At 48.3% G+C, this 20093-nt stretch overlaps 1 protein-coding gene across 1 annotated transcript in view; it reads left to right on the top strand.

Moving 5' to 3' along the window:
* Positions 1-848: 848 nt before the first annotated feature.
* LOC307176051 (maestro heat-like repeat family member 5) overlaps positions 849-20093 on the top strand; it is a gene marked incomplete at its 5' end in the record, with an annotated part of 39465 nt that continues 20220 nt past the window's right edge. The window contains 13 exon segments of the mRNA XM_079901797.1: positions 849-889; positions 7283-7464; positions 8580-8642; positions 8645-8692; positions 8695-8723; positions 9898-10084; positions 10087-10164; positions 11681-11733; positions 16032-16067; positions 16070-16139; positions 16142-16173; positions 16794-16916; positions 17690-17769. Of these exon segments, the coding sequence (XP_079757923.1) occupies positions 849-889; positions 7283-7464; positions 8580-8642; positions 8645-8692; positions 8695-8723; positions 9898-10084; positions 10087-10164; positions 11681-11733; positions 16032-16067; positions 16070-16139; positions 16142-16173; positions 16794-16916; positions 17690-17769 (1022 nt within the window).

Below are 20093 nucleotides of genomic sequence, written 5' to 3' on the forward strand. Positions count from 1 at the left end.
GCTGCGGGCACAGCGTGGCTACAAGGACTCCTCGAGATCGGGGTTGGCTGGGCAGAGGGAGATGCCCATGGCCCCGGAGCAAGCTGGCCCAGCATCAGGTCCAGGCACCAGCAGCCCACGGGCCCTGGGGCCTCCTCAATGGTAGGGCCTCCAATAGCCAAGTGTGGTGACAGGGGTCCATGCTGGGAGTCCCGGTCTGCCTCCTGGACCCAGCTTCCCCTGCAGCCATGGAGCTGGACCAGGGGCCACAAGCGGGAACTCCGCTCCAGAACCGCCCAGAGACAGCTTCTGCTGGGAGGCCATACAGAGTCCCAGCTCTGCCGCTTCTTCCCTGGCACGGGGCACGCATTACCTATGTATCGCTATGGAACAAATGACCCCAAACTTAGGGACTTCAGACCACACACATCTACTGCCTCACAATTGCTTGGGCTGGGAATCCAGGCAGGGATCAGCCGGGCTTCTGCCTTGGGGCGTCTCAAAGGTGCACCAAGGTGTCAGCTGGGGCCAGATCCATGGGTGTCCAGAAGGAGATAACTGAGAACCGGAGGTGGAGAGGCCGGGCCCGAGGCCACACTGGGGACATAGGTGTACACACACATGCACACACACACGCGCACATGCTGTGCCCAGAACACGGTGTTCGATTCCACAGCACTGTTCCTGCAAAGGTGTGCTGGGTGCTGGAACATTTGTGACCTCAGGGGTGAGGTCAGGGCTGGCTGGGGTGGCGGAGGGCGTTCCCAGAGATAGGACTGCTCCGCCGGGCACGAGGACAGAGCTGGCAGCACCTCCAACCGCACCCCAACAGGGACGGGCCGTGTTCAGAAAAGCCACACAGCCACACCATGGCCGACAGGACCTCTTTAGCCAGGTTCCAGAGCCCCAGGTCAGCCCAGCGCCAGGCAGGGGCACGTGGGAGCCCAGGAGGGGACCCCCATGTGGTCTTCCAGGAGAGCACCCCCTGCAGGGCAGCAGGGAGCTGACCCCCAGGCCCTGAGCCGAGAGAGGGGCCCGGCAGCTGAGGTCCCCTTGACTTGGTGGAGAGGAGGCTGGGGGGTGATGTGGAAAGGGGTACTCGAATCCCAACACAGCCTTTGCCATCGCGCCACCTGTGGCTGCTGACTGCTTGTGGGAACCAGAGGTATGAGAACGAGTGGACGGATGGATAGACGACAGACAGACTGTCCACTGCTTCCCTGAACCTAGACTTCATCGAGAGGATACAGCAGCCCATGACCTAACAGACTCAAGGAACGTACACCAAGGAAGGCTCCTCTGGGGACTTTGGTCTCGTGTCCCCAGCGCCCCAGGCAGGCACGAGGGCAGTTCCACCTCCCGTGTCCAGTCGCAGGTCGGAGTCTGGCCTGAAGGCTCCCTCCCCGGCCTCCTCGGCCCCCAGCCCAGGGTGCGCTCTGTGGGGACTCAGGCATGGCTCTCCAGGCCGTCCCTCGGGGTGGGGGTGGGGGATTCCAGGGCGGGATTCCCGCCTGTGTTCCCATCCCTGTGGCTGTCCCCAGGGCAGCAGTCCATACCCGCCTCTGAACGCAGCTCCTCTGTTCTGCACTGTTGCTTCTGCCTGTGTTGTCAGGCCTGTCTCCCCCCTCACCCCAGCGCATCCTGCATCACGTCTATGGCGAGAAAACGCTCCCCCTGCAGCTGTTTGCTAACTGCGTTCCTACTGCTTTTCTGTCTTTAAAAATACATCCAGTCCTGGTCGCCGTGGGGCTGGGATGCGTGTTTGTGGTGAGACAGGGGTCTCGCTTGTGGCTGTGGCCATCACTGACCCGCCCGAGGCCCCTCCTGGGCGCAGAGGGAGACCAGGCTCTGTGTGAATGGCTCAGCCCACCAGGAGCGGTAGGGGAGTGAGTGGTTTTCTGAGAGGCCGTAGGAAGAAGGGCCTTCCAGCAGGGCTCGTGTACTGTGCCCCGGTGGCCACGTCCCCGGGATGCAGGCTTTAGAGCTGGGCAGATCTGAACGTGCACTGTCCTGCAGAGGCTGTGTGTCCTCGGACGGGTCACTGAACCTCTCTGTGTCTCAGCACCTCGCAGGGTTGGTGTGAGGACAGTGTGGACATGATCAAGTCCCCAACACATGGCCATCCTCGTTGGTGGCGGTGGAGGCGCTGGTGAGGTGGGTGGCGGGGCAGAGGTGACGGGAAGGGACGCGCCCATCCTTCCCGGGCAGGGGCGAGCTGCCCTGTTCCCAGAATGCCTTCATTCATTCACCACTGAATTATTCAGTCATCCAGCACCCACTCTGGGTGCCTACTTTACCAGCCAAGCCTCCCTGACCTGCTTAAAATAACCTCCACAGCTTACCCACTCCCTGGCCGGCTTGACCTTCGTCCTTCTCACTGTCCCCGGGACATAAGTGCCACGAGGGAAGGAGTTTCTGGGTGTTTCTGTCCCCTGAAGAACCCCCAGGTCCTGGAGTGGTGCCCGGCACACTGTAAGCATTTGCTAAATACTCGCTGAGTGAGTGGAGGCGGCAGGAAGGATGCCACTCAGGGCATTGTGCAGGCTCGGGGACTACAGAGCCCGTCAGCCACCCCCAAGCCAAGTGCCCCCCCGACCCAGTCTCTGTTCCCTGCACTTTATAAACGCTTTCATCCCAGCAAGTCCCCTGGTCAGGGCTGAGTCCTCTGTGTCACCAGCTCAGACATGCAGGAAAGCAACATCTCGGGCAACCCCGGGAGTGTCCCCTGCCTGGCCACACGGTCACTGGTCCCCAAAGAGGCAGATGGCGGTGGGGGAGGGTCCTCAGGCTGGGCATGGCCAAGGGATGGGGAAGGGGCCCCCACTCCAAGCAGGGACACCACGTGGGAAGGGAGCTGAAGGAGGCAGGGCTGCTGATAGCAGCTCCAGGTGGACGGGAGGAGGACAGTCCCGCTGTTCAAGGAAGGTCCTCCCAGAAGCACACTCTTAGCAGTATCCACTCATTCACTCGCTCAGTCGACCTTTACTCAGGGCCTGCCCTGGGACACGTTGGGGACCCAGAGACAGCCAGCACATCCCCAGGGAAACTTGGGAAGGCAAAGGACCAGGGGTTAGTCAGTGGTGCCACCAGGGTTCCAAGGAGCTCAGGGAGAGCCAAGGAGGGCCATCAGTCAGCCAGGGAGCCAGGAGACACACCTTAGGATGCTCTTACCGAGTCAGGAAGGCTGAAGGTTGACTTCACATCAGCCTCACAGAGGGACAAGGAGGAAGGACACATGCTCTGGGCAGAGGGGAGAGCAAAGTCCCATGGTCAGCTGGAGAGGGCTCAGGCAGCTAATCCTGGTGTGGAGGCTGCAGGGCACAGACCACCAGGAAACGAGCGAGCTGGGAGGGCTGTCCCAGGGCTGTCCCCAGAAGATCCAGGCAGGGCTGATGGCTGCTTTGGACACATCACTCTACCATTCGTTCCACAAACATTTGCTGAGCCCCTGCTAAGCATAGCAGGCACTATTCCAGGCATTGGGGACACAGCTGGAAACAAGACATGAAGAGCCCTGCCTCCTGGTTTACAGTCCAGTGGGGGAGACAGCCAATAAACCAGACATAGTACAGTGAGTTATATGATGTTACAAGGTGAAAAGGGATATGGAAAGAAATTGACAAGTTTAGGGGGTAGAGAGTGCAGGGTGAGGGTCAGATTTTAAAGAAGTTCATCAAGAAAGAAACAATCGAGCAAAGTCTTGAAGGAGGTGTTAGACTGAGCCGAGCAGCTCTCTGAAGGAAGGACGTTCCCCAGACCAAAGGAACAGCCAGTGCAAAGGTCCTGAGACAGAAGTGTGCCTGGTGGGTTGCGGAGCCTCAGGAGCTCACTGTACCTGGGGTGGACGGGGTTAGCAAGAAAGAGCGGAAGGAAGTGAGGTGGAGGGGATCCTTTTTGTTCTTATTTCTTTGGTTCTTGTTTGTTTTTTTTTTACTTACAGTATTTCTTTTTTATTTACATACATTCATTTCTTGTTATTGCTAAGTAGTATTTCTGTGAATGTAACACAGTTTGTTTATGCATTCACCAGTCGAAGGACACTTGGATTTTTTTCTGTTTGGGGTTATTATAAAGCCACTCTAAACATTCGTGTACAGATTTTTGTGTGAAGTCGTCATTTCACTTGAGTAAATGCCTAGGAGTGGAATAGCTGATTTGGATGGTAAATGTAGGTATCACTTTCTAAGAAAGTACCAAACTACTTTCCACACTGGCCGTACCATTTTGGATTTTCACTGGCAATGATGGAGACCCCAGTTACTCTGCATCCTCACCAGCACTTGGTATTTTCTGATTTTTCTTATTTTATCCATTCTAGTAGATGTGTATTGATATCCCACTGTGGTTTTAATTGGTTTCCCTCATGGGGAATGATGTTGAGCTGTTTTATGGGCTTATTTGCCATTTGCTTTTTTCCTTTAGTGGAATGTCTATTTGAATTTTTTGCCTGTATTTTCTAGGTTGTTTGTGTTTTGTTTTGTTTTGTTTTGTTTTGTGAGTTATTTGTATATATCAGATATAGTCTTTTATCAGATATGTGACGTGCAAATACTTCCTCCAAGTCTGAAGCTTGTCATTTCATTTTTTTATAGCTGCCTTTTGAAAAGCAGACATTCTTAATTTTGATGAATTTATTTACCAATTTTTTATTTCATGGATAGTGCTTTTGGTGTCATATACAACATATCTTTGTCCAACTCAAGGTCACAAAGTTTTCCTCCTATATTTTCTTCTAGAAGTTTTAGAATTGTAGGTTTTACTTTAAGGTCTATGATCCATTTTGAGTTAATTTATGTATGTGGTGAAGTATAAATTGGGATTTTTTTTTTACATGTGTATATCCAATTATTGCAACACCATTTGTTGTATAGACTATCCTTTCTTAATAGAATTGCTTTTGTGCCTTTATCAAAATACGTGTGGCCTGCATACCAGAAAAAGAAAATGTTTTCATCATTTCAAAGAATCAGCTTTTGGTTTCGTTGATTTTCTCTATTGTTTTCCTGTTTTCTACTTCATTAATTTCTGTTCTACTTTTTATTTTCTTGTGTTAGCTTTAATATGCCCTTCTATTCCTAGTTTTTAAGATGGAAGCTTAGGTCATTGATTTCAAACCTTTATTCCTTTCTAGTACTATAAATTTTAATGTTATAAATTTCCCTCTAAGCACTGCTTTAGCTGCACCCCATGCATTTTGATATGTTGTGTTTTTATTTTCCTTCAGTTCAAAATCCTTTTTACTTTCTCTTTTGATTTCTTCTTGGCCTGTGCCTTATTTTAAAATATGTTATTTAGTTTCCAAATGCTTGGGGATTTCCCACCTCTCTTTCTATTATTGGTTTCTATTTTACCAACCTGCAATTTGTTTTCTCTTTGTCCCATCTCTTCTTTGTTCTATTTTTCTTTTCTATTTTAAAATATTGCTCCACTGTCACTTGGTTTGCGCTGTTTCTGACAAGAACTAATTCTTAATCTTATGGCTCTCATTCTTTATACCTTTGTATAAAATGTATCTTTTTTTCCTCTGGCTGTTTTTAAGATTTCCTCTTTATTTCAATGTAACTTAGTGTAGTTTTCTTCATGTTTCTTTTCCTTGTGGTTCATTGAGTTTCCTGGATCTGTGGGTTTATGGTTTTCATTAACTTGAAAACTTCAGATATTATTTCTTCAAATATTTCTCTGTCCTCTTTTCTTCCCCTGTGAGGACTCAAATAGGCCCTTTGTAGTTGTCCCACAACTCACTGATGCTCTGTTCCTTCTTTTTTTTTTTCCAATCTTTTTTCTATTAGTGTTACATTTTTGTATAGTTTCTGTTGTGTCTTCAAGTTCACTAATTTTTGCATCTATGGTGTCTAATCTGCTGTTAAACTCATTCTGTGTATTCTTAATCTTAAGCGTTGTGTTTTTCAGCTTTTTTATATTTTCCATGTCTTTCCTTAGTGTGCTTATGTTTTAATCTACCATGTTGAAAATATGGAACATAATTATAATAATATTTCAAGTCCTTGCCTACTAATTCTCTCATTTGTGTCATTTATGTGTTGTTTTTGATCTGCTGATTTTTCTCCTCATAATGGGTCATATTTTCTTGCTGCTTCTGCATGCCTGGTAATGTTCCATTCAATGCTAGGCATTGTGAATTTTACCTTTTCGGGTACTGGATATTCCTGTACTTTATAAATATTCTTGAGCTTTGTTCTGGCATATAACTAAATTATTGAAAAACAATTTGGTCCTTTCGAGGCATTCCTTTAAGCTTTATAAGGGCAGGCCAAAGCATTCTTGTCTAGGGCTGAAATTTTTCCCCGCTATTGAGATAATACCATTCATAGTACTCTGACCAATGCCCTATGAATTACAAGGTTTTCCACTCTGGCTGATGAAAACAGGAACTACTCTCAGACTATGTAAACTCCAAGGATTGTTTCCTCTGCTCCTTCGGGTGCTTTCTTTTCACACGTGTACTGATCAGCATGCAGAGAAAGACTTGGGGGGCAGGGGGTGCTCTGAAAATGTCCAGAGCTCACAGTCCCTCCCTAGGCAGCTCTCTGCTATTATTCTTCCCTGCAAACTCTGGCCACTTTGGCCTCCCCAAACTTCCACCTCTATTTCCTCAACTCAAGTAGACCACTAGGTTTTCTTGGGCTCCGCCCCCTGCACTGCAAATTAGAAGTTTTTCAGGCAGCAAAAGCTGCAGCAGTTTGGAGCCAGCCTCACTGGTTTTCCGTCCATCAGGAATCATTGTCCTGCCCTGCTTTCTGCCTAATATCTGTTATTCATGGTTTTGTATATTTTTTCCAGTTTTCCAGTTATGTAAGGCAGGAGGGTGAATTTTGTCCTTGTGACTCCATTTGGATGGAAGCACCAGTGTCATCTTCATCATTTTTAGGACTTTGGGTTTTTCTCTGAGTGCAGTGGGAAACCATGGGAGGATTCTGAGTGACTTTATCTGACACACATTTCATAGTTCAATATTAAGAGGGCTTGGCCCTCTTAATATTAGTATTAAGAGGGGTTGCCATATCCTGAGTCCTCTAATTCCTGCCAGCCATGTCTGTCCCACCAACACTTGCTGGGAAACAAGGCCCCCCCAGGCCCACTCAACCGTGTCCCTTGGGCCTCCAGACCCCTGCCCTCCTCCCAGGATTCAGTCAGTCTATTAAACAGAAGGGTGGGTGCATAGAAAACTGCTGCCAAGCCTGATCCAGACCAAGGTGGCTCTCAGCATCTACTGCACCTGCATCCATGAACACACACAAGGGCACCCAGGCGCACACACCCAGGACCCCCTTTTCCATTTCAGAATCTCCTCCCACATCTCTGAATCCACGAAGAACCAGTCTTACGTAAATGTGCCTCAGGATTCTGCCCCCAGGGACAGATGGATGCCCCCCACCACCATCCTGCTCTGCAAGTCACAGAGCAGCCAGGCCGCCCTGGTGCCCAAGGAACACAAGACATTCATGGAGGAAGCCTACAGCGCAGGTGACCACTGGCCCCGGGGCTCAGGCAGGGCAGTCAGGTTCCAGCAGACCCCCTCAGTCCCTCCACCCAAAGAAGTCCTGGGGACGAGGGCCAGAGGAAGTCCACTCTCTGGGACCTTGGGGTGTCAAGAGGTGTGGACATAGTGCAGCTTTCAGCAGAGCCTCCTGCCCATCCTCCTCGGCCTTTTCATGTCTCCTGAGGCACCATCCAAAATGCCTTCTCTCACCTACCACCCTCCACTCTCCTTCAGCACCTTTCACACCTTAGAACCTCAGCTTACCCCTGGCCCTCTCACTGGAATGCTTTTCCCCTCATTCAAAGGATGACTTGCCCTCATCCTTCTAGGCCAACTTAAAGTGCCTCCTCCTCTGAGAAGACAGTCCCGACTCTCCACCTTAGTCAGGATTTATCACCCCTCCCCCTCTGTGTGCCCAGGGCCTTTTATACAACTCCCCAGTAATAACTCCCTAAAGTCCACCAATACTGGGTAGGGCTCCCTTGGACTGGAGGCTCCTTCAGAACAGAGCTGGGCCTTGACTCCCCTTTAAGCCGCACACACAGCCCTATGACCACACAGTGAATGAACATCATTGAATGTTGGGTGACTGGATGGAGGATGAAAGGATGAAGGAATGAATAGATGGAGGGACAGAGGGATGGGTGGATGGATGGATAAATGGATGGATGGGTAGATGAATTTTTAAATGGATGAAGAGTGGGTAGATGGATGAATAGATGAATTTATGAGTGGATGGGTAGGTAGATGGATACGTTTATTAATGGATGGATTGATGGATAGGTGGGTGATAGATGAATGGGTAAATGGATGCATGAAAAGGAGGATGAATCAGTGAATGGATGGAAATACGCATGGGTGAACAAGGATGCATTCCCTGCTTGCTTTCTTGCTTCTCATCTTACCTTGAACCCCGGAAGGACTGACAGAACAGTCAGGAGGCCCAGGATTTCCCAGTGTGTTCAGTTCCCAGCCCTCCCTTTCAGATCACTGTTTCCCATTCCCAGCCCTACCCCTTCGCTGCCCACCCAGCCCTGTTAGCACAACGTGACATTCCTACAGCACACCGATCCTCACACTTTCTTGCCATCTGCTTTAACCATCTGCTTCAAGACGCTCCGGGACCTGAATAGTTCAGACCCCCTCCACCTGAAGTACGTCATCGAAAAATCAAGAACGTGGCTCACGGGGACCCCAATCTGGTTCTGGAAACCATCATGACTACTTTGTAGACAACCTGGATGTGGGAACTGCTCGGGCCACTCAGGGCAGGCGTGGGGAGCAGAGGGAAGGCCTGGACCCCAAAGCGGGATCAAACCTTGGTTCCTCCAGACAGCAGCGCCATGATTTGGGGCAAGTCAATCTCATGTGTCCAATGAGCCAAGGGGGAAGGGAGGAAAGTGGACGGACACGTGTGCACCATGCTCTGAACAGTCTCTCGATGAGATTATTATGATCCCCAGAGATGAGGAAACTGAGGCTTAGGGAAGGGAAATGATTTGCCTAAAGTCACAGGGGATGGATGGTTGGGTAGATGATTGGGGGAAAGCTCTGTCTGGCTTTTTAATGAATGAGTGAATAAAAGAATGAATGGAGGGGCTTCCCTGGTGGCTCAGTGGTTAAGAATCCGCCTGCCATGCAGGAGACACGGGTTCAAGCCCTGGTCCGGGAAGATCCCACATGCTGCAGAGCAACTAAGCCCGTGAGCCATGGCCACTGAGCCTGCGCGTCCAGCGCCTGTGCTCCGCAACGGGAGAGGTCACAACAGTGAGAAGCCCGCGTACCGCAAAAAAAAAAGAATCCACCTGCCAATGCAGGGGACACAGGTTTGAGCCCTGGTCCGGGAAGATATTGCCGTGGAGCAACTAAGCCCTTGCTCCACAAGTACTGAGCCTGCGCTCTAGAGCCCGCGAGCCACAACTACTGCGCCCACGTGGCACAACTACTGAAGCCCGCGTACCCTAGATCCCGTGCTCCACAACAAGAGAAGTCACCGCAATGAGAAGCCCGCGCACCACAACGAAGAGTAGCCCCCGCTCACCTCAACTAGAGAAAGCCCACGCGCAGCAACAAACACCCAACGCAGACAAAAATAAATAAATAAAACAAATAAATAAATTTTAAAAAATTTATAAATGATATAACAATTTCATGGGATGATCAAACAGCATCACAGGGACCAGCATCACGTGGGGAGAGACCAGAGACCCCTTCACTTTCAGATGCCACCAAATGCAGGGCTAGGGTTTGCATAGACAGGGCAAGTGGGAACCGTAAGGCAGGCAGGAGGTACAGCACGAGCAAAGGCTCAGAAGCAAGAAGAATGATGACGGGTCTTGGACCAGTCAGCGGGCCGGGGATGCTGACAGGCACGTGCAGCTCTGAGCCTGAGATTGGACCCGATCTTCACCTGCCAGCTATGCATGTCGGCCTTCCTCGGTCTCAGTTTTCTATCGAAAAACCGGGTGGATGGTAGCCGTCCTGCCCACCAAACCAGACCACTCTTCCTTTCTGCCCGCACCCGGGAGCTGGAGGAGGGCTACCGGGACGCGGCCAGCAACGTGCTGGTGGCCACCTGCAGGCACTGCTGGCGGCTGGTGGCCCAGACCTGGAGACCGAGGTCCTGTCGGGCGTCCTCCCGCACCGCAGCCTCCTCTACGTGATGGGCGTCCTGACCTCTAACGGTATGTCCCGTGCTCAGGGCCTGGGCTGGGCCACCCTCTGTCCCCAGGCCAGCAGGGGGAGGGGGAGGTCATGAGGAGAGAGCAGGAGGGGGCGTGCAGGGCTGCTGATCCGCGGGACACACACAGGCTGTGCAACAGTGAAGCATCCCCGTGCCAGAGGGCCATGGGCTATGGCCCGAGCACTCCCGCAGCCCATCTCCCCTCGGCCAGCCTGGGCCACTTCGGGACTCCCAGGGTAGGGCACCAGCGGCTAGCCGAGCTGCCCATCCCCACTAGCCCGTGCTCCCGCTGTCAGCATTTCGACAACAGGCCTGGACAGAATCGGGACGGAGCGAGGAAGCCCAGGAGGCAGGCCTGCCCTGCCACGTGGTCCTCTCCCCGGATCACTGGCAGGCGGAGAGGCCAAGCTCACAGAGGCTGTGCGACGGGCCTAGGTCACCCAGCCTCACGTCCTGGGCCTGTGGGGTCCAGGTCTCTGTGTTTCCTCAGCAGCCGCTGCCTCTGAGCCACTGGAAGGACCGCCTGGATAGTGGGGGTCTCTGAGAACCCCCAGAGAGGACTTACAGGGAAGGGTCTTGCCAGCATGAGGCTCAGCTAATGCAGGACAGCAAACACTGAGCGCCTGTCACGTGCCCGGCTCTGCCCTCAGGAGCTCACAGCCTCCCAGGCAGGCACGCGCCAGCTCTCATCCCTCGCTCATTCATCCGTTCACAAGCATGAGCTGAGCTCCCTTCTGCCCAGCGGGGGAGGTACCGGGCGGCCCTGGTGGCCACAAGGGAGGGCTTCCCGGAGCAGGCAGCCAAGTCTGAGCCATGCCTTGAGGGATGAGTAGGAGTTTGAGGAGGGAATGGTGTGAGTACACCTCAGGGCCTTGGGGAGGAGCTGGTCAGCAGCCTCGGCGAGGGGCTGAGGTCAGGGGGAGGAAAGGGGCGTGGCAGGCCCTGCTCTCTACAAGGAAGCCTGGCGGGGAGGCCTCAGAGGCCGTGCTTGGGAGTGTGGACTCTTAGCTCAGCTTTGCACCCCGTGCCTGGGGCTGGCAGCCTGGGTGGAGGTCCCTCTTTGCCTTGGGTGACCTCCGAAACCCCCAGGGCCATCCCTGAAGCAGCCGCTCCCCCTGAGGTTGGGTTTCCAAAGTTCCGTAAAAGCTTGCAGCCTCCCAGTGTGCCCCTCTCTGAGCCTTGTTTCCCCACCCTTGAGGGGACCCAAGTACATCCCAAGCAACCATGCCCAGAGGGAACCCTCCATTTACCATTGGTGAGCCTGAGGTCCAGAGAGGGAACGTGACCTACCTGAGGTCACACAGCAAGTGTGGCAGGGCCACAACTCCAGACCAGCTTTCTGGACCCTGAGCCCAATTCTGGCTCGCCATCCTCTGAGCTCACCTCCCCAATGGAGCCAGAATAGGCAGAGGCAGGACATCAGTCGTCTCCAAGGGATGGGGGAGATGGAGCCCAAGACCCGGTCCTGGCCATGGACATCAGGTCTGGCCTCCAGGGACCCGTCCTCCGCCCCACAGAGGAGATCTTCAAGGAGAGAGAGAAGGCTTGCTGGGAAGAGCAGCTGGCCCAAGTAGGGAGGGAGCTCTGCCACAAGCCCTTCTGCCGGGATGATGGGGGATGGGAGGCACCCGCTCAGCCCTGGGAGGAGGGAGGAGATCAGGGAGGGAGGGGAGGGAGGGGACAGAGGGGGAGGCAGGGCGAGGCTGTTACAGATGAGTAACAGGTTTGGAGGGGAGGGGACTTGACCACAGTCATGGGACTGGTCTCTGTGGAGTTGGGATTTGAACCTTGGTCTCTAGGCACCTGGCACAGGGTAAGTGTCCTTCCCACCCACCCTGGGGGCTGGATCTGTGACTGAGGGGCCCAGAGAGGATGCAGAGGCCAGATCTGAGACCAAGGGAGGAAAGAAGAGGTCGGCGTGGACTGAAGTTGCCACAGCCGAGGATGGTGTCGTGCTGGTCCATCTCCGGCCACACACCACGTGAAGGTTTTGTGTGGTCGGGAAAAGGGACATGGCGCCCTGGCAGACCTGGGTTTAAGTCCAGATTCAACCAATCACAGCTGCGTGTCAGATGACCTACTTTGCCTCTCCGTACCTTAGTTTCCTCGTCTGTCAAATGGGGGTAAAAGTACCAACCTCAAATGTTCGTTGTGAGATGACAGGAAATAATCCACGTAGTGTTTGGCACTGTGCCTGACAGACAGGAAGCCCTCACTCCCTACATTAGTTATTATTATCATATAGTAGCAGCAGAATAGTAGTAATTAAATGGCATTTAGTGGAAATCACACCAGCAGCAGCAGCAATACAAGTAATTAATAGAAAAATGAGACAGAAAATCACAAGGACACAGAAGACTTGAACAACGTAATTAACCAAATTGATCTAATTGACGTTCCTTTCAAATGTAAATAGAACATTCACCAAGATAGATCATTTGCTGGGCCATATATCAAGTTCCAATAAATTTAAAAGGACTGAAATCAAACAGAGTACATTCTCTGCCCAGAACATCAATTACAGAACGATAGCAAACATACATCTGGAAAAATTCCAAATATTTGGAAGTTAGACAACACTCTTTTAAATACTCCATAGGTCAAAGAAGAAATCACAAAGGAAATTAGAAAATACTTTGAACTGAATGATAAGTAAAACACAATATGAAATTTTGAAAATCTGTGGGGTTCAACAAAAAACAATGCTTAGAAGAAATTTATATTTTTAATGCCTATATTAGAAAAGAAAAAAGTGTATAAAATCTATTTCCTAAACCTCCATTTTAAGAAACTATCCCCGAAAGTGCAAATTAAGTCCAAAGTAAGTAGAGGGAAGAAAATAATAAAAAGTAGAGTAAAAATCAAAGAAATTTTTTAAACGGACAAGCAGTAGAGAGTGAATGAAACCAAAAGCAGGTTATTCAAAAAGATTGATACAATGATAAGCTCCTTGATAGGCTGATCAAGAAAATAAAAAATATTCAGTAACAGCAAAGAAAGAATATCACTGCACATCCTTTAATATGGAATGGTAATAAAATATGATTCCAATAAATTAGGCAATTTCGATTGAATAGACTAACTCCTTAGAAAACACAAACTACCAAACTGACGCGAGAAGAAACAGAAAGTCTGAGAAGTCCTGTATTAAAGAAACTGGAGTCATATTTTATAAACCTTCCCACAAAGAAAACTCCAGGCCCAGATACTTTGCTGGTTAATTTTCTATCACAAGTTAAGGCAGAAGTAATACCAATTCTATCCAAATTCTCTCAGAAAATAGAGGAAGAAGAAACACTTCCAAAACGTTTTCATAAGACCAGCACAACTCTGACACCAAAGCCAGACAAAGACATTACAACAAAACTACAGACCAATATCCTTCATGAAGATGGACTCAAAAGTCTTTAACAAAATATTAGCAAAATAAATCCGGCAATATACAAAAAAGTCCACACACGTTCAGCAGCATGGAATTTCTCAGATCCCAGTCCTTTGGGGCTTTTAACGGAGGCTTTGTTAATAGACACGATTAATGAAATCACTGGCCACTGTGATTAAAGTCAATCTCTAGCCCCTCTCCCCTCTCTGAAAGTTGAGGAGTGAATGAAAGTTCCAACCCTTTAACCATGACTGGTTTCCCTGACAACTTGCCCCCATCCTGTGGTTACCTAAGAGCTTTCCAAAATCGGAACCGGGCTTGTTATGAACAACAAAAGACACCTTTACTGCTCCAATCACTTAGGAAAGGGTTTTAGAAGTTCTGTGCCAGATGAAAATAGAGATGAAGACCAAATATATATTTTTATTATAAATCACAACATCACAAAGAGAAAGGCTCTCAACAAAGTAGGAATAGGAGGAAACTGACATCTATGAAAACCCTACAACTAACATACCTAGTCACAAATAAATGAACACCTTCCCGCTAAGATCAGAATAAGGCAAAGATGTCCACCCTCTCCACTTCTGGTCAACGTTGCACTGAAGTCCTAACCAGCGCAGTAAGGTAAGAGGAACGGGAACTCAGACACAAATTGCAATGGAAAATGTAAAGCCAGCTTTCTTTGCAGACAACATAATTGCATACACAGAAAATCTCACAAAAGTTTGTTTTTTAATGCTAGAACTATTAATTACTAATAATTGAATGTAGCTAGATCTCAGGATACAAAATCAACATGCAAATGTCAATTGAATTTCTATATACTAACAACAAACAATTGGAAAGTAAGGTTTAAAAACACAATGACACAGCCACATGAAAAACATAAGAGACTCAGATAAATTTAACAAAATATGTTCAAGATCTTTACCAACATTGCAAAGAGAAATTAAAGAAAACCTAAATAAATGGAGCTATATGATCATGGATAACAGGAGTCAATGATGTTTAGATGTCAGTTCTCCCAAAGTTGATTTATAGATTCAGTGCAATGCCAATCAAAATCCCAACTAACTTGATTATAGAATTAAACATAATCTATAAGTTAAAAGTTTATATGGATATTTCAAAGGACCTAGAATAGCCAAAACAATCTTGAAAAAGAGCAAAGTTAGAAGAATTACACTACCTGATTTCAAGATTTCCTATATAGTTATAGTCCACAAGACAGTGAGAACTGACAGAGATTAAACAAATAAATCGATGGAACAGAATAGAAACTCCAATATAAAACCACACTCATATGGTCGATTAATTTCTTTTACAGTGGTACCAAAGCAATTCAATGGGGAGTCTTTTGAACAAATGGTTCTACAACAATTGCGTATCTAGGGGGAAAAAAGAACTTTAATGCCTGTCTTTAACCTTTCATGAATATTAATTCTGAGATGGACCCAAGACCTAAATATAAAAAAACGAAAACACTTCTAGAAGAAAACACAGGAGACAATCTCGCCAACCTTGGGGTAGGTAAATATTTCTTAGGACCCAGAAAGCACTTATCATAAAAAGAAAAAAAGAAATAGATTAATTAGATTTCATCTAAATTAAAGCTTCTGCTCATCAGACAATACTGTGAGGAAAGTGAAAAAAGGGAAACCACAGACATGGAGAAAATATTCACAAGACATATATCTGACAAGGGACTGTATTCAGAATAAATGAAGAACTCTTACAAAATCAGGGAGAAAAAGACAAACAGACCAATTGCAAAAGTGAATCAAAGATTTAAATAGGTATGTCACAAAGGAAGGCATATGAATGACCAAAAGCCAAAGAAACAACAGTCAACATCTTGAATCCTCAGTGAAATGTCAATTAAAACCCGGGGAGCTGCCACTACCCACCCAGGACAGAGCTCAAAGGAAAGAGAAAGACTCGACCAAATGCTGGCGGGGAAACTCACACTGCTGGTGGGATGGTGAACCTCCTTGGAAAATCGACATTGTCTTATACAGTTATGACTCACCAGTTCCACTTTTAGGTATTAACCCCAGAGGCATGAAACATTCGTACACAAAATTACACATACAGGCATGTTCCCGGCAGCCTTACTCATAAGAGCCTCAAACTGGAAACAACCTGTACTAGGCAGACTCATTCCCTCCCAAAGATCCACCTGAGGAAACTAGAGAAAGAAGAGCGAGTTAAACTGAAACCAAGAGTGAGTTAAACTGAATTGGGAGGTTGGGATTGACATATATACACATATGTATAAAATAGCTAACTAATAAGCACGTGCTGTATAAAAAAATAATTAATTAAATTAAATTTTTAAAAAAACTGAAACCAAGCAGCAGAAATGAAATAATAAAATTCAGAGCAGAAATAGAGAAGTGAACTTGAGAATGCATGCAAAAATGTGGACGAGGACTTCCCTGGCGGCACAGTGGTTAAGAATCCGCCTGCTGTTCTGTGTCCAGAACTCGGAGGACATGCGGTGGAGGTGGGCGAGCATCATCTCCTGGCCTGTGGCCAGAGGGCGGACAAGGCCAAGACCCGCATCCTCCCATGGGTGGACAAGGTCTTGTCACGATGATTTTCTTCTTCCACTACAACTTCTGGGTGTGACCCCCCGTGGCCCCCTGAGCCCACCAGAACCGGGGTCTGAGAATTCCAGACCTTCCAGGGCCTTGAAGCCCACCTCCCCACTCCCCCACCACCCTGGGCTCCTACTCCATCGTTCCCACCTAAGGCTTCATGGGCTTCCATGAGGACCCCCTCCCTCCACCGCCCCCCTTAAAGAAAACCCTGGGCTCTCACTCGGGGGAATTGGAAGTCCGGGTGACTGCCCGTCACAGCCTGTGATGACGGTCCCCTGACTCTACACCCCGCACCAGGGGCTTCCACCCTGGTAACTCTGAGGGGCTATGCAGCCTGTGAGACCACCGCACACTTGAGGCCTTTGGGCCTGGGGTGGCCACACATCACGAGAAGCTGAACACTGAGCTTCCTACAGGCACCTCCTGATGCTTAAGCCTCATCGACGTATTCGCATTGCTAAACAAAATCACCGGTTCCCGCGTCAAAAAAACACCCAGCTACGTGGCCCCAGAGCTGGAGGCCTCTGCTGAGCCCCCTTGAGCGGCGGCCCTGCTGCCACATGTGACTGCGGCTCTCCTGCCCCTCTGGTGTTCCCACTCCCTGACCCCGCCCCCTTGCCCCACCACCTGACCCCTTGCCAGGACGAAACCCTGAAGCAGAGCTTCCTCATGGCCATCCTCATGCTGGTGGGGGCTGTCAGCCACAACGAGGGCGCCCAAAGCTACGCGCTCTCCCAGGTCTCTGAGCTCTTCGAGTGTCTGATGGTGAGTGCAAGGTCCTGGGGCAGAGGAAGGGCTTCCCGGGACAGAGGGGGCACCTCCCTCAGAGCAGCAACATTCATGAGAGGCACCCACTGGAAAAGGTTGGGCTGATTGGATTTCTAGAGCGTGTACAAGCCCCTCAGGCTTTCACACCTGGAAGCACATCCATGGCCCCCACATGACTTGGTTCCTACAGGGACCCTGAGCTGGCCAGTTACATCCGCTGCACAGCTGATGTGGCTGAGACCCAGAAAGGCCAGCGCCGTCCATTCTGCTAATACTGACCTAGCTCACACCACTAGTTACTAGAGATTCTGGCCTCACAGAACCCCTGGGGTAGTGGAGGAAACACACAAGTGATGGACGATTATATAGTGATAATAAAAATAATAACGGTTCTCATTTACTGAGACCCTGCTGGGACTCAGACACTCTGCTTCTCATGCTTTGCCTCATGTGTAACACAAGGGCAAGAACATCATGTTTTCTGTGAATAAAAGAAGCTCAGAGCAGTTTGGAGACTTGCCCAAGGTCATGCAACTCGTATGGGGGTAGCCAGGATTCAGACGTGACTTGTCTATTCTAAAGTCTATGCTCTAGTTGTCTAAGTGGGGGCCAGGCCACAGAGACCCACCTGGGTAGGTGAGGGTCTAGAGCATAATCCTGGGGGTTACAGGGGTGCGGGGCACCAAGGTCTTTAGGCAGGGTTGAGACTTGGTGGCGGAAGTGACATAGGCCCAGGTGTGAGTGACTCAGCCTTCACCTGGGATTTCCAGCTTCTGATGGAGAAGGAGCCCCAGGACACGCTGTGCGCGTCGACTCGCCACCAGGCCATCCACATCACCTCCAGCCTCTGGTAGGCTCCCCAACCCCACACGGGACCTTGCTCAGCATCAAACAGCAGCCTCACAGCTCAGGCTTGGTACCAGCAGGACAGTGAGCGGGGAGAGATCAGACAGCAACACCCTACTGGGCAGGGCTAGGGACCTGAGCCAGTGCAGGCCACAGGAGGTGGGAGGTGGGCAGCTTATGGAGGCCAGAGCCACTGGGGCACAGCCACTCCCCAGAGTGAGCGGACCCACCCAGACACTCAAGGTCAGAGCAGTCATTCATGGTGAGACCCCAGATTCTATGGGCACTTGAAAAGGTGTTTTTTCCTGTTATCAGGTGTAGGACTTGCTATGTACCTGTAAGGTTTACTTTACTGATTGTGGTGTTTAGGTCTTCTACCTCCTCGCTTAATTTGTGTCCATTTGATCTGCCTTGTCCTGAGAATGGTGTGTTAAAGTCTCCTATTGTTAATGTGTTTCTATCTATGTATCCTTCCATCTCCTGTAGTTTTTACTTCATAAGATTTTTACTTCATAAGGTTCATAATGTTATTTGGTGCCCATATTCATAAGTGTTATATCTTCTTTATGAATTGTGACTTTCAGCGTTAAAAAGTGCCCTGCCTTGTCACAGTTAATGCTTTGAGGGCTTGAATTTTCTTAGCAGCATCACTGCCTCTGCTCTCCTATTTTTTCCCATTTGCCCAGTATGGATTTGCCCATGCTTTTATTTTAACCTTTCAGAATCCATTTGCTTTAGGTATCATCCTACATATAGCATAAAGTTTGGTCTTGATCTGTAATCCAAATTGAAACTCTTTTTATTTTAATAGGTGAGTTAAGTCCATTCACATTTATTGATATGACGGCTATGCTGAATCTCAACTCTGTCATCATATTTTGTAATTGCACGTGTTTTATTTGCTGTTTTTTTTTTCTATGAGATGTGTATTCTTTGAGCTTTAGTAGTCTTTTTAATTTAGGAAGGGTTGTATTTTTGTTCTAGTTGCTATGTTTGTACTCCTAACCTATTTTAATGCCCTTAGTCCCTTGTTTTCTTATTTAACCTTTTAATATCTGGTTTACCCATTTTTATTGACATCCTTAAACTCCCATCCACTGCCCATATAACAACCAGTGAGATTATTCGTCCCTTCTCCTTCTGTTTTCATTTGCACACTTCAAAATTTGCAGTGTAGTCATCCACCTTCCTCCTTACATTTGTTTTTAGTGAGTACACACACTCACCCTAGGTCCCTTTGCCAAAGATTTCTAGTCATCTCTTAGCTTGACAAAGCTCGTCCTCTGAGATTCCTCAAGAAGGTTCATGGATTCAGAACACCCTAGGTTCTTTTATGAAGGGCAGCTAGGCTGGATATAAAGTCCTTGGTTCACACTTTCTTTTATTAAGTTTTTTTATTGTTTGTCTTTTGTTTTGTTTTTGGCCATGCCATGCTCCGTGTGGGATCCTACTTCCCAGACCAGGGATTAAACCCGTGTCCCCTGCATTGGGAGCACAGAGTGTTAACCACTGGACTGCCAGGGAAGTCTCTAAGTATTTTTTTAATGCTGCTCAATTGTTGCCTTGCTTTGTTTTTGAAAAGTCTGATAAAAAAAAAAATTTTTTTTTTTGCCTTTGTAAGTTATTTGATCTTTTTGTCTGGAGACCTTGGAACTTTTTTCTTTATCTTTGAAATATAACAATTTTACTAAGAAATGTCTCAGACTTGATCATTCTGTGTTAATTTTCCCAGGTACCCGGTGAGTCTTTTGAATATGTAGATTTAAGTCTTTTGTTGTTATTGTTTCTGGAAAGTTCTCTAGGTTGTAATTTTTTTCTTCCAGTTTTATTGAGACATAATTGTACATACAGCCCTGGATAAGTCTAAGGTGTACAGCATAATGATTTGACTTACATAGATCATGAAATGATGACCACAGTAAGTTCAGTGAGCATTCACCATGGCATAGAGATACAAAAGAAAAGAAAAAGAAATTCTTTTCCTTGTGATGAGAACTCAGGATTCACTCTCTTAACAAGTTTCATATATAACACGCAGCAGTGTTCATTCTATTAATCATGGTGTACATTACATCCCTAGTACTTCTTTATCTTATGACTGAAAGTTTATACCTTTTGACCACCTCCATCTAATTCCCCCTCCCCCAACCCCTACCTCTGGTAGCCACAAATCTGGTCTCTCTTTCTATGAGTTTGTTTGTTTTGAAGTATAATTGACCTGCAACACTGTGTTAGTTCCTGGTACACAACATAGTGATTCTATATTTCTATACATTTCAAAATGATCACCATGATAAGTCTAGTTACCATCTGTCACCACACAAAAAT

This window comes from Stenella coeruleoalba, assembly GCF_951394435.1.
Source record: "Stenella coeruleoalba genome assembly, chromosome: 17".
Classification (NCBI taxonomy): domain Eukaryota; kingdom Metazoa; phylum Chordata; class Mammalia; order Artiodactyla; family Delphinidae; genus Stenella; species Stenella coeruleoalba.